General features: G+C 40.9%; 1 protein-coding gene and 1 long non-coding RNA gene across 3 annotated transcripts in view; one reads left to right on the top strand and one right to left on the bottom strand.

The window, feature by feature from the left end:
• Positions 1-11601: 11601 nt before the first annotated feature.
• Positions 11602-12142, bottom strand: LOC122241938. The gene is made up of 2 exons (XR_006222032.1): positions 11917-12142; positions 11602-11831 (listed from the first exon to the last, which is right to left on the bottom strand). It is a non-coding gene; the product is annotated as an uncharacterized LOC122241938 (long non-coding RNA).
• A 43-nt stretch (positions 12143-12185) lies between these two features.
• UBXN7 (UBX domain protein 7) overlaps positions 12186-12684 on the top strand; it is a 57689-nt gene continuing 57190 nt past the window's right edge. Inside the window, exon 1 of one of the 2 annotated variants that reach the window (XM_042998399.1) lies at positions 12186-12314. In XM_042998399.1, the coding sequence (XP_042854333.1) occupies positions 12242-12314 (73 nt within the window). In that variant the 5' untranslated portion in view covers positions 12186-12241. The remainder of the gene's footprint in view (positions 12315-12684) is intronic. The other variant, XM_042998398.1, reaches the window with a different exon arrangement.

Here is a 12684-nt window from a genome sequence, read left to right as displayed (position 1 = left end):
CTAATCTAATATGATTGATGTCTTTATAAGAAGATGGCCATGTGAATACACAGAGACACCCATCAGGAATGCCATGTAATGACAGAGGTAGAGATTGGAGTTACATAACTGTAAGCCAAGAAATGCCAACGACTGGCAGTAAACACTAGAAGCTAAGAGCAAGACATGGCATACATTCTTCCCTGGAAACTTTAAGAAAGTATAATCCTGCTGATGCTTTAATTTTGGACTACTCATTCTCCAGAACTGTGAGAGAATAAACTTCTGTGTTTAAAGCTTCCCAGCTTGTGGTATTTTGTTGCAGCACCTCTAGGAATCTAATACAGTCACTATGCAACCCTTGTCTCAGGATAAATTTCTAAAATACGGAACCTTTGTTAAGAAAGTAAGAGTAATTTCAATGGCATCTACCCCAGCTGCCAAAGTAGAGAAGACCCCACCCCAAAAGAAACCTTTCAAAACTGGCACACCTCTTAATCTGCTGTAAAAATGGTGGCCTGAGTTTTGGAGGATGAGGCTAGTCTCTACAGCACTGTCTAGCTCCCAGCACCCAGGAGTGGACTTATGAGGAATTATTTAGAACCTTAAGATTGCTTCTAAGGGGCACCTGGGTGGCTCAGTCAGTTGGGTGTCCGACTTCAGCTCAGGTCATGATCTCACCATTCGTGGGTTTGGGCTCCGCATCAGGCTCTGTGCTGACAGCTCAGAGCCTGGAGCATGTGTTGGATTCTGTGTCTCCCTCTCTCTCTGCCCCTCCCCTGTTCATGCTCTGTCGCTCTCTCTCTCTCAAGAATAAATAAACATTAAAAAATATTTTTAAAAAAAGATTGCTGTTAAGAGTTTAGGGAAGTGCAAACACCTCTCTCTCTTTCCCTCTACTTCTACTACTAACATTTTAGGAATTGTTAAAATGGACAATTCACAAGCAGAACTCAGCTATGAATGCAGAAGCTAAATCATGCCTTGGGGAAGACACTGTCTCAGAAGCTAGAAAATAATCCGAGAGTCTCCACGATACTTAATTTGGTTAGGGCCCATTTTTGCTCTTAGGTAGATAGCCTAGGCCCTGATGTAGGCCTACGTAGTGTGAGAAGGAAGATGGCAGAAGGCATAGCTGAAACACTAGCAACCAATAACAAATTACTCTGAAACTTAGTGACTTAAAATGACAATAAGCATTTATCATCCCACCTAGTTTCTGTGGGTCAGAAATTCTGGAGTGACTTAGCTGGGTGGTTCTGTCTAGGGCTCAATGCTATAGTTATAGTCAAGATCTGAGGCTGCGATCATCTGAAGACTTGACTGAGGCTGGCACATCGGTGCTGGCTGCTGGCAGGAGGCCTCAGTTCTTTGCCACATGAGTCTCTCCACAGAGCTGTTTTGAGTGTTCTCATGATGTGGCAGCTAGTTTTCCCCAAGCAAGTGATCCAAGAGGGAGCCAGGTAGAGGCTGCAGTATCTTTTATGACTTTGGTTTGGAAATCTTGTAGTGCCACTGCCGTCATTAGAAACAAGTCATTAAATCTGGCCCACACTACATAAATAAACAAATTAATTAATTAATTAATCTGGCCCACACTAAAGAGGAGAGTAATTAGTTGCCATTTTCTGAAGGGAGGTATGTCAAAGAGTTTTTAGATATTTTTAACAATCACCACAGGTAGTATCACGAACACAGCCCTGAGCTACTTTGTACGAGGGAGTTTCTATGTTGTGGAATTTAATTTGGGATAAACACCCAAGTCCCCTCATCATGAAGGTCAGGGACTTTTGGATAAGAAGTCTTTTTTTTTTTTTTTTTTTTTTTTTAGTGATTATGCCTTATAACACAATCATGGCCAATGAGAAAAATACAAGAATCTGCTGGAGGTTCCTGGGCAAGTTTTTGCTTTGCCTTTCCTTTTCCTCCTGCCCACACATAGGTGTGATGTCTGGAGCTACAAAAGCTATCTCCCAAGTATGAGAAAAAGGCCAAATGTTATCAGCCCTGTCTCTACTGAATCAGTACCAGCCTGCCTGTTTCTGGATATCTTGTTATGTAAGGAAAACAGCACTCTATTACTCAAGCCAATGGTATTCAAGTTTTCTGTTACGGACAGCCAAAACCATTCCTAATTAATGCCAGTGACATGGTAGAAAGCAGGAAAAGGAAATTGAGTCCGTCCTTGGCTTCTGAATCTTAAAACCTAGGCCTCAGGGTGGCAAACAAAAACAAAAACAAGAAAACCCGCACAGCATGGAGTATAGATCTAGGAGATTAACTGACGATTAGTAACCAGATTACTCTACCTCTGGAATACCTGAAGACCCCCTGGTCTGGAAGTAATAAAAAGTAAATGGGGTTATGGAAAAATAAAATTACATTTTTTGTTACATGAGTTAGTGCACTAAGATTTATACTTACTATATGGTAGCTCTCATTTGACTGAAGATGTTATTCCTGTTTTATCCTTTGATGTCTTACTATCACTCTAAACAGTACTCGTGGTCATTTTCTCTGAAAAGTCATTTTTCTTCTAACTTTCTTGATGGAAACCATCATTTTCTTCTCCTCTGCTTGAAGATTTGAGGTTGTCCTTCACTTTTCTCTTTTATTTATATCTTATGTCTGATGTGCTATTTCTTGACTCTTCTTTTTTCTTTCTCTCCTCGCGCTCTCTCTCTCCCTCTCCTTTTCCCTTTTTCCTACTCTCTACCCTTCTTTCTACACCTGCCTCCCTCTATCCCTTCCTCCTTTTCCCCTCCACCTCCCTTCCTCTTCCCTTCTTGAAGTCTTCCAGTATTGGGACTGTGGGTGTCTTTACATTAACTACATTAACTCCTCACCATGATGGAGCTGTAGCTCCAGCAGAGCTGATCCGAGTAGAGAGGTATTTGGATACTCTGTGTTAGAGAAAACAACTAAAAATCCTGGATTCTATTTTAAAACACAACTTCTTAAAACCACTGAAGAACTGACAAAAGATTATAAGGAATTGTTGGGCCAAAGTCAAAGAGAGTGTAGAATCTCAGAAAGGAAAAGGAACACTGAAGTCTCCTTTCTTTGAGGGCATATACCAAATCTGGCACATTTGAACCATGATTTTCACAGTGACTTGGGGTGTAGAATAAAGAAGTCAAAGGCCAGGGCCATGCAAAGTGGGGAGTTCTATTAGTTTGCCAGCACTACCATGACAAAATACCCTGGACTTGGTGGCTTAAACCATTTACTTATTGCCTCACAGTCCCTGGAACCTGGAAATCAAAGGTCAAGCTGTTGGCAGGTTTGGTTTAATTGTGAGCCCTCTCTCCTTGGCTTGCAAATGGTTGCCTTTTCCCTGTGCCTTCACATGGCCCTTCCTCTGTGCATAGTCATCCCTGGTCTCTCCTTTTGTTTCCACGTTTCCTCTTCATATAGAAAAGCAGTCAGATTGGATTATGACCCATGCTAACAGCCTCAATTAATTTAATCACCCCTTTAAAGGCCCTATCTCCAAATGCAGTCACTTTCTGAGGTACTAAGGGTCAGAACTTCAACATAGGAATTTAGCAGGAAGGTGGACACAATTCAGCCCATAAAAAGAGTACAATATGAAACATTCCCTGTAACACTAAGACCCCTCTGCTAAGAGAGAGAACCAGAAGTAAATAACCCTTCTACCTCCTGTCACCGTGGGGCTGTATGGAAACTTGCCTTGGAGATGCGTCATGGAGAGTGGGGGTTGTCTGTGAGAACATGTAGCCCCAGACCAGCTCCCACATGTCAATTTGTAGTCCAAATTCATATCACTTGTATGGTTCAGAAAGCATCAAAATTATATCTAGTTTAGATTGGTCCTAGTATGGTAGTGCCCCTAAATGGTTGGCAGGAACAAAGGTAAATCCCCTCTAGAGAAATGTGCCTCCACCTAAGACCTCGAAGAATTGCCATAAATACTTTTGCAAAAACTAATCACGTCATGTAAAAACAATAAAAAACTAAGCACACCCACAGAAACCTAGGCACTACGTATAAAAAACAGTGTAAACAATAGACAGAATGAATACATACTGGAATTATCAGACATGGATTTAAAAATAGCTGTGAGGGGCGCCTGGGTGGCTCAGTCAGTTGAACATCCGAGTCGGTTTCAGCTCAGGTCATGATCTCACAGTTTGTGGGTTTGAGCCCCACGTCAGGTTCTGTGCTGACAGTGCAAAACCTGCGTGGGATTGTCTCTCCTTCTGGCTCTCTCTCTGCCCCTTCCCCTGCTCTCTCTTTCTCTCTCAAAATAAATAAATCAATTAAAAAAAAAAAAAAAAAGAAAGGTTCTAGGTAAAGGTAGAATCAGAAAAAAGGGAAGTGGAGGAATATTTCATCGTGCTCAGGGTGAAGCTTTATGAATGGAGCAGATTCTATTCCCCTCCTTCTCTCTCCGTAAAAGCATCAGACTTTAAGGAGACATCCACCTTCCTCCACAACACCATATGCTTTACTAAACCAGTTATGTTTATCTCACATCCCTTGGCAGGGATGGCTTTCAGAACAAAATTCTGACTCAATTCAGACTGATAAATTTTGAAGGGAAGTCTCCCAAGGGACTTCTAGAAAACAATTCTCAAAAAAAAAAAAAAAAAAAAGACCTGTTAAGAGACATAAGGCAAGTAGTTCTTCCCCTGGATGTCATTGTATCTGAATGTGATGCTTGGAACTGCTGTTTCTATCTTGCTACCAGCATAGGGCAAAGCTCAGACAGATGAAGGGAAGTCAAAACAGAAGCAGAGCTGAAGCCCTATGGTCCTGGGATATAGACCCCGCCCTAACTTTCCTTATTATTTAGTAGGCTGAGTTAGGGTTTCCTGATATAATACATACTATCCTAAATGACTTAATGCCTGGGTCACAATAATATACCTTGTTCATGGCAGTAATACTGGGCTCACCTGAAAGACGCTGAAAAAAAAACTGAAATATTTTCATTCTTTGGATTTTCTTTTTATAATTGCTGTGCACACCACTCCTTAGCATTTCTGTCAGTTCATTTTCGTTTGGGTCTAAATTCCAGTCTTACCCCTGGTGTTACGGACATTTATAATTTTAATGTCGTCAAATGTATGACTTTTTCCCTCTATGGTTTGCGATTTTTATATCTTCTTTAAGAAATCTTTCCCTTCCTGGATCAGGACTTTTATGATCCACTTGAAGGCTTTCCTCCAATCACCTTGTGTTTCACGTGAATGGCGCCCCCTGGTGTACAAAGTGCGTGGCATCCCTTCCTTAACTGGTGCAAAGCAGTCCTACTTAAAATCATTAGGATAGGCCCCTGTATTCTCTTCTGAAATTGTCAAGTTTTGCTCTTCTTAATTAAATATTTAATCAATCTATAGTTTAGTTTTGTATCTTACATGGAGCTGGGAACCTATGGCCACTGATGGCCATCCTTTAGTCCATATTTTCCTTCACTGATTTGTAGTCCCTTCTGTAGTGTTCATATATGTTTGTGTCTACCTCTGAACTCTCTGTTTGTACTCTATTTGTCTTTTCCACCAATCCCTCGCAGACTTAGTTACTATACATTTATAATAATTCTTGGTATCTAGTAGAGTAAAACTTCCTTCTTGTTCTACTTCAAAAGTGTCCTGACTATTGTTAATCCTTTATTCTTGAAATAAAAAAATATTTTTTAATGTTTTTGTTTATCTTTGAGAGAGACAGAGAGAGAGAGAGAGAGAGAGAGACAGACAGAGCAGGAGCATGGGAAGGATAGAGAGAGAAAGACACAGAATCTGAAGCAGGCTCCAGGCTCTGAGCTGTCAGCACAGAGCCGAACACAGGGCTCGAACTCATGAACCGCAAGATCATGATCTGAGCCAAAGTTGGATGTTTACCCAGGTGCCCCTGTTCTTGAATTTTAAAATAACCTTATTAAAATACTTGAGAAACTCTGTGGGATTTTAATTGGAATTACATTGAATTTATTGATTAATATATACAAAATTGACAACTTTATAATGCTGAGTCTTCTCAGACATGAATATAGAATTTATTTAATGCCTATCAATAAACTTTTATCATTTTCTTCATAAAAGTTTGCATTTTTGTTAAATCTATGCTTAGGTATATACCTCATGTAAACATTTTTTTTGCTATTATGAATGGGTTTTTTATTTTATTTTTATTTATTTTTGATGTTTATTTATTTTTCAGAGAGAGAGAGAGAGAGAGCTAGCAGAGAAGGGGCAGAGAGAGAGGGAGACCAGGATCCGAAGGGGGCTCTGTGCTGACAGCAGAGAGCCTAATGTGGGGCTCGAATTCACGAGCCATGAGATCATGACCTAAGCTGAAGTCAGACACCTAACTGACTGAGCCACCCAGGCACCCCATGAGTGGGTTTTTTAAAATTGCAGCTTCAAACTGTTTGCTGCTCATGTTTAGGAATATAGTTTTAAAATGCGTATATTGGTTTCATATCCAGAAATATACCTGAACTCTTTTGTTGGTCCTAAAGATTGTCTGTTGGTTCTCTTAGATTTTCTATGCAATCATATAGTCTATAATAATACTCTTTAATTTCTTTTAAAATTCTTTTACATATTCCTTCTTATCTTACTGCTAAGGCTAGAATTTCCAGCATACTGGTTGAATAAAAATAGTGATAGAGTGCATACTTCAAATAAATATTTTATTATTAAGTATAGTGCTGTTTACTCTGTGCTTTTGGTAAATACACTTCATTAGGTTGAAGAAGCTTCTTTCTCTGCCTAAATTATTATGTATTTTTTGCTATTGTTTTGCAAAGCGATATTGTTTTATATCATTGATTTTCCTGTATCTGATCAAATGGATCAAATAGTTTCCCTCATTTGTTCTACCATCATGAATTACATTGAAAGACCTTTTTACGGTAAAATTATGCTTGCATTCCTGAGATAAATCCAATTAAAAAATAGGGGGGATGGGGGAGAGGGGAAAATGGGTGATGAGCATTGAGGAGGGCACTTGTTGGGATGAGCACTGGGTGTTGCATGTAAGCGATGAACCACAGGAATCTACCCCCAAAGCCAAGAGCACACTTTACACACTGTAGGTTAGCCAATTTGACAATAAATTATATTTTTAAAAATGTATACATATATGCATGTACATGTGCATGTATAACTGTCTTCCTAAATTTTGGTTTTAATATTTTTATTTTTGTAACCTTAAGTGAGGCTGAGCTTTCATTTGCTGTTTTGTTTGGTTTTGATATTAAGGTTATCTTAGCTTCAGAGAAGGAGCTGTTTGTCCCATTTGTTTCTCTTTCTGGAATAATTTGCATATTATATATGCATAATAATTACATATGGGATTATCTGTTTCTTAATTCTTTTGATAGAAATCACCTGTAAAATCATCTGGGCCTGATTGTTTATTGGTATGGTGGATTCAATTTCATTAATTGTCATAAGTCTACTCATAGTTGAATCAGTTTTGGTAAATCATATCTTTCCAGGAAACTGCCATTTATCTATTCCTAATTCATTGGCATAAAATTGCTCATAATATTCTTTTATTTAAATTTTTTAATTTTAATTTTATTTTTTTATATTTGTTTTTTTATAATGTTTTATTTATTTTCAAGAGAGAGAGAGAGAGAGAGAGACAGTGCAAGTGGGGGACAGGCAGAGTGAGAGGGAGACAGAATTGGAAGCAGACTCCAGGCTCTGAGCTGTCAGCACAGAGCCTGATGCAGGGCTCGAACCCATGAACCATGAGATCATGACTTGAGCCAAATTCGGATGCTTAACCAACTGAGCCACCCAGGCTCCAAATTTTTTTTTAATGTTTACTCATTTTTGAGAGACAGAGCGTGAGTGGGGGAGGGACAGAGAGAGAGGGAGACACAGAATCCGAGGCAGGCTCCAGGCTCTAAGCTGTCAGCACAGGGCCCAATGCAGAGCTGGAACTCACAAACCGTAACTCGAGCTGAAGTCGGACGCTTAACCCACTGAGCTCCCCTACATTTCCCCCTTCAAATTTCCCTAGGTTTAGGGATGTTGAGTTACTTATTTTCTAATCTTCTCTAATGTAAACATTTAAGGTTACATTTTTTTCCTTAAGGTACTGTGAAAAATGCATCCCACAAATTTTGATACATATTTCCAAGATCATTCCATTTTAAATATTTTCCACTTTCTATTTGTGCCTATCGACTTCCTTTTGCCCCTCCAGACCCACTTCCTCCTTTCTCTACCCTGCTCTCTGACACACAGACTGTCTGTAGAGACATCAGTGGGCTGCTGTGCCCTCTTGCTTTCTTGTTGGGTTCTGCCAGTCGGTATTCCTGGCAGATGAGAAAGGAGGAGAGCAAGGTCAGGGTATTTATTCCCTTGGTCTCTTCCATGAGATTGCCTCAAGCTGGTTACAACCCTTGACAGGTCACTGCTTCATAAAAGGTGACCTACTTTACAAATATGATTCTCTGTCCTTTGGGATTCCAGGAAGTCCTCTCTCATCCCTTTGGACCCAGAGATTGTGACTATCCGGCCGTTGCAAGTTGCAGATCCTCCACTGTGCCTTGATTCCAGCATATCCCACCCACACCTTCATAATTTGTTCCTTTAATCTGTTATCTGTTGGTACTCTGGATGATACACCATTTTTATTTTGTCTTTGGTTCACAAATTATTTAGAAGTTTGTTTTTAACTTTCCAAGTATATGAGCTTAAGTTATTCTTTCAAAACTAATTTTTTAAGTTTATTTATTTAAGTAATCTCTACACCCAATGTGGGGCTCGAACTCACAACCCTGAGATCAGGAGCCACATGCTCTACTGACTGAGCTGCCCAGATGCCCTTTTTAAAACTAATTTCTAATTTAACTGATATTCATTTATTTATTATTTTTTAATTGATATGTATTTAAAGAGCATGTTCTATATTATAATGGCTCTTTGACATTTGTTGAGACTTTCTTGTGGTCAATTTTTATTTTGTGCCACATATGCTTGACTAGAAAAAGTATTTTCTGTATCTTTACTACTTTTACCTGAGAGAAAGGGGTTGTATAATTGCATATTTGTCAAATTTCTTCTTTAAACATTAACTTTATTTGTACGCCCTTGAGATCATGTCATTGGGTGCATACAGGTTTAGAATTATTTTATCTTTCTGGTTGTTCTTTTTGTCATTATGTAGTGATCCTCTTTATCTCTAATGATACATTTTGCTTTAAAATCTACTCTGGCTTTCATTTCCTTAATACTACTTCTAAATGTCTTTTTTACATTTCCCTTCAACATTTATCCTTATGTTTTAGCTATGCCTTGTGTCAACAGTTGAATTTTTAAAAGCTATCTAATATAATTATCTGGTTTAAAAATATATACTTTTTGTAATGTTTAGTGAGAGAGAGAGAGAGAGCACGCAGCGGGGGGGGGGGGGGGGGCGGTTAGGGGGCAGAGAGAGAGGGAGACAGAATCCAAAGTAGGATCCAGGCTCTGAGCTGTCAGCACAGAGCCCAATGCAGGGCTCGAACCCATGAACTGTGAGATCATGACCTGAGCTGAAGTTGGATGCTGAACTGACTAAGCCACCCAGATGCCCCTATAATTCTATGTTTTTTAAACAAAAGAAATATTGCCATTTAAAGTCAAAGTATAGTACATTTGTCTAGGATTCAAGAGATTTGGATTCTAGGATCCACCCTACCATTTTATAACCTTGAACAACTCAAACTCTGAATCTCAGGAGGGTCATGATAAAAGCCAAGTGTTGAATCAGATTATTTTGACTGTACCTTCTAGCTCATTTACTCTGTCCAGTTTCATTAAATTACAGTAACATGTTACAAATTGTTTTGGGACAGGAAGTCTTAAACCTAGACCTAAAATTAAAAACAAATCCTAGTGTAATTTGGTGAAATAATTCAAATAGTAACTGATGTTTAGCTTTGGGATATTTACTTTGTTATCTAAAATTTTAGTTTTTCATTATTCAATATATAATATTTTTGCAGTTTATTTTCTGAGGATAGCCCATTTTTTTAAAACGTATTTTCATGATTTGAGGAATGTATTTAAAGGTATTTTCTTATGATTCTAAAGATCTTTCATATGTTAGTTCAAAATGGCTTTTTAAATATAGTGTATTTGTTTTGAGAAAGAGAGTGCAAGTGCAGGAGGGTCAGTGTGAGAGGGAGAGACAGTATCCCAACCAGACTTCATGCTCAGTCAGAGCCCAACTTGGGGCTCAATTACACAACGACTGTGAGATGGAGACCTGAGCCAAAATCAAGATTCAGATGCTTAATCACTTAACTGACTGAGCCACCCAGGTGCCCTGAAAAAGGCTTTTCAAAGTTGTATTATTAACTTCCTGCCTCATTATCTTTTATTTTTTTAATCTCTACAAAATATTTTCTAGAATTGTGGATAGCATAATCTTTACCACTTTCTCAAGATTAACCTAAAAATCACATCACTGAATTCTAAGACCTTGAAAATAAATCTACAGATCTTGGTAGCCTCTCCACTGTCAACACAGAGCCTGATTCAGGGCTTGATCTCATGAACCGGATGATAATGACCTGAGACAAAATCAAGAGTCAGATGTTTAACTGACTGAGCCACCCAGGCACTTCAGGAGCCTGTTTCCTGATATCATGGCAGTCATAGCTTCAATCATATCAGTCATATTTCCTGCAGCTATAACTCTATAGTTATCTTGATTTGACTTATTTCTTTTTTTAATGTTTATTTATCTTGGGGCACCTGGGTGGCTCAGTTGGTTAAGCATCTTACTTAAGTTCAGGTCATGATCTCACCAATGGTAGGTTCGAGCCCTGCATCAGGCTCCGTGCTGACAGCTCAGAGCCTGGAGCCTGCTTCAGATTCTGTGTCTCCCTCTCTCTTTCTGTCCCTCGCCCGTGTTTTCTGTCTCTCTCTCACAAATAAACATTTAAAAAAAACTTTTTTTTAAAAAAACCTTTTCTAAATGTTTATTTGTGAGAGAGAGAGAACGAGTGGGAGAGGGGTAGAGAGAGAATCCCAAGTAGGCCCCATACTCAGCGCCGAGCCCAACATGGGGCTCACTCTCATGAGGGTGAGAGCGTGACCTGAGCCAAAATCAAGAGTTAGACACTTAGCGACCGAGCCAACCCAGGCGCCCTAGACGTGGTTATTTCTTAATTCACCCCAATAGCACATTTAGACTCAGGGTGGGTCAATTCTCCAGATGACTCATCTTTTATAGGCCATTTTCCTATGTAGCTGCAAAGTATGTGGGTGGGAGGTTAGACCCTAAAAATAAGTTTCCTTAATTTTATTCTCATAAATAAAGGGAAGGATAATCAGATTTGCGGGCATCCCTATAATTGTTTTAAAAATATAATATACTAATATTATCTTTGTTTGAAAACAAAGGATAAAAAGCCCTCAAAGTCTCTTTTTGCCATCCCCCCCCCCATTGCTCCCTTCTCTAGGGGTAACCAGTAACGTTTTGTGTACAACTTTCCAGTGCCCTTTCTATACATATACACATATAGTGTGTATACATATACACGTTTTCTTTTTACATAAATGACACCTCTTCGTTTTATAGGCCAGGAAACTAAGTGAAATCTTGAGGGGAGGCATGGATTGACGAATGTATTGAAGGAAAGTGGACTGGACAATCATTTATTTAAATCTACTATATGTCAGACTGTTGCGTCCAGTGCTTTATTGGCACAGAAGGGTTCTGGGATTTTACTTCTGTTGGATGGATCGTCGCACCAGGTTAGCCAAACAATTAGTTTAAAGGTTGGCAAGCAGGTGCGAAAGTCGCTTCAATGCGATGAGGTAGGATTTGTATTTTGACAGGAGCTGCAGGAAACCTAGCAGAGGGCTGTAGAGCTGCAAAAAAAAGAAGGAAAAACTGTCAACGGCAGTTGGGTCTGTCAATAAACCTTGTGAAACTGAAACGCGAAGAGCCTACTACCTGCCGAGCCCTCAGCTTATTTCGGAAACCAGGAACAGATATCGCATCTGTGACACCGGCCTTAGAGCTTGGAGAGGAAGGCACCAGAGGTTGCAAGGAAGGATGCAGCCAGCAGGCAGCAACCGGGCAGCCAACCCGGAGAGCAGAGAGCGCTCCCGGACGGGCCTGGAAGTGCGCCTGCGCTGACCGCCGCGGGGGGGGGCGGGGCGGGAGGGGCGGAGTTTGGGGGCGGTCAATGAGCCTGCGCAAACCGCGCGGCGAGGTGGGGGAGGGCGGTCCGTGTGTGTCTGTGTTGTTGTTCGGCGGCAGCGGCGGCGGCGGTAAGATGGCTGCCCACGGGGGCTCCGCGGCGTCCTCGGCGCTGAAGGGGTTAATTCAGCAGTTCACCGCCATCACCGGTAAGAGACGCGGTTACCGGAAGGTGGAGAGTGGGGTCTGGAGCGGACCGCCGTTCCGCCCTGGGCTTCCCCTTACCTTCATGCATTTCTCCCTTGGGCTTTACCCATAGCTCCCGTCCTCCCTTCTGAGGAAGAGGCGACGACGGCGTCGGGTCTCCGGGTTCAGGCGGGAGACAGCCCCCCCGCGTACCCCATGCCTTGTTCTCGGTCTCTTCGCAGTGTGGAGGGAGACACCCCCACCCCCCTACCACCCCCCCTTGTCAGCTAAGACCCGGGGAATGGGCCGATCCCATCCGCCCCCGCCGGTCCGGGGACCTGGGGGCGGGAGAGGTGGGGGGCCGCACCCGGGCCACCGCCCTCCTCCTTCTTC

The sequence above is a fragment of the Panthera tigris genome, chromosome C2, assembly GCF_018350195.1.
Source record: "Panthera tigris isolate Pti1 chromosome C2, P.tigris_Pti1_mat1.1, whole genome shotgun sequence".
Lineage (NCBI taxonomy): Eukaryota > Metazoa > Chordata > Mammalia > Carnivora > Felidae > Panthera > Panthera tigris.
This window is presented reverse-complemented; position numbering and strand designations above follow the sequence as displayed.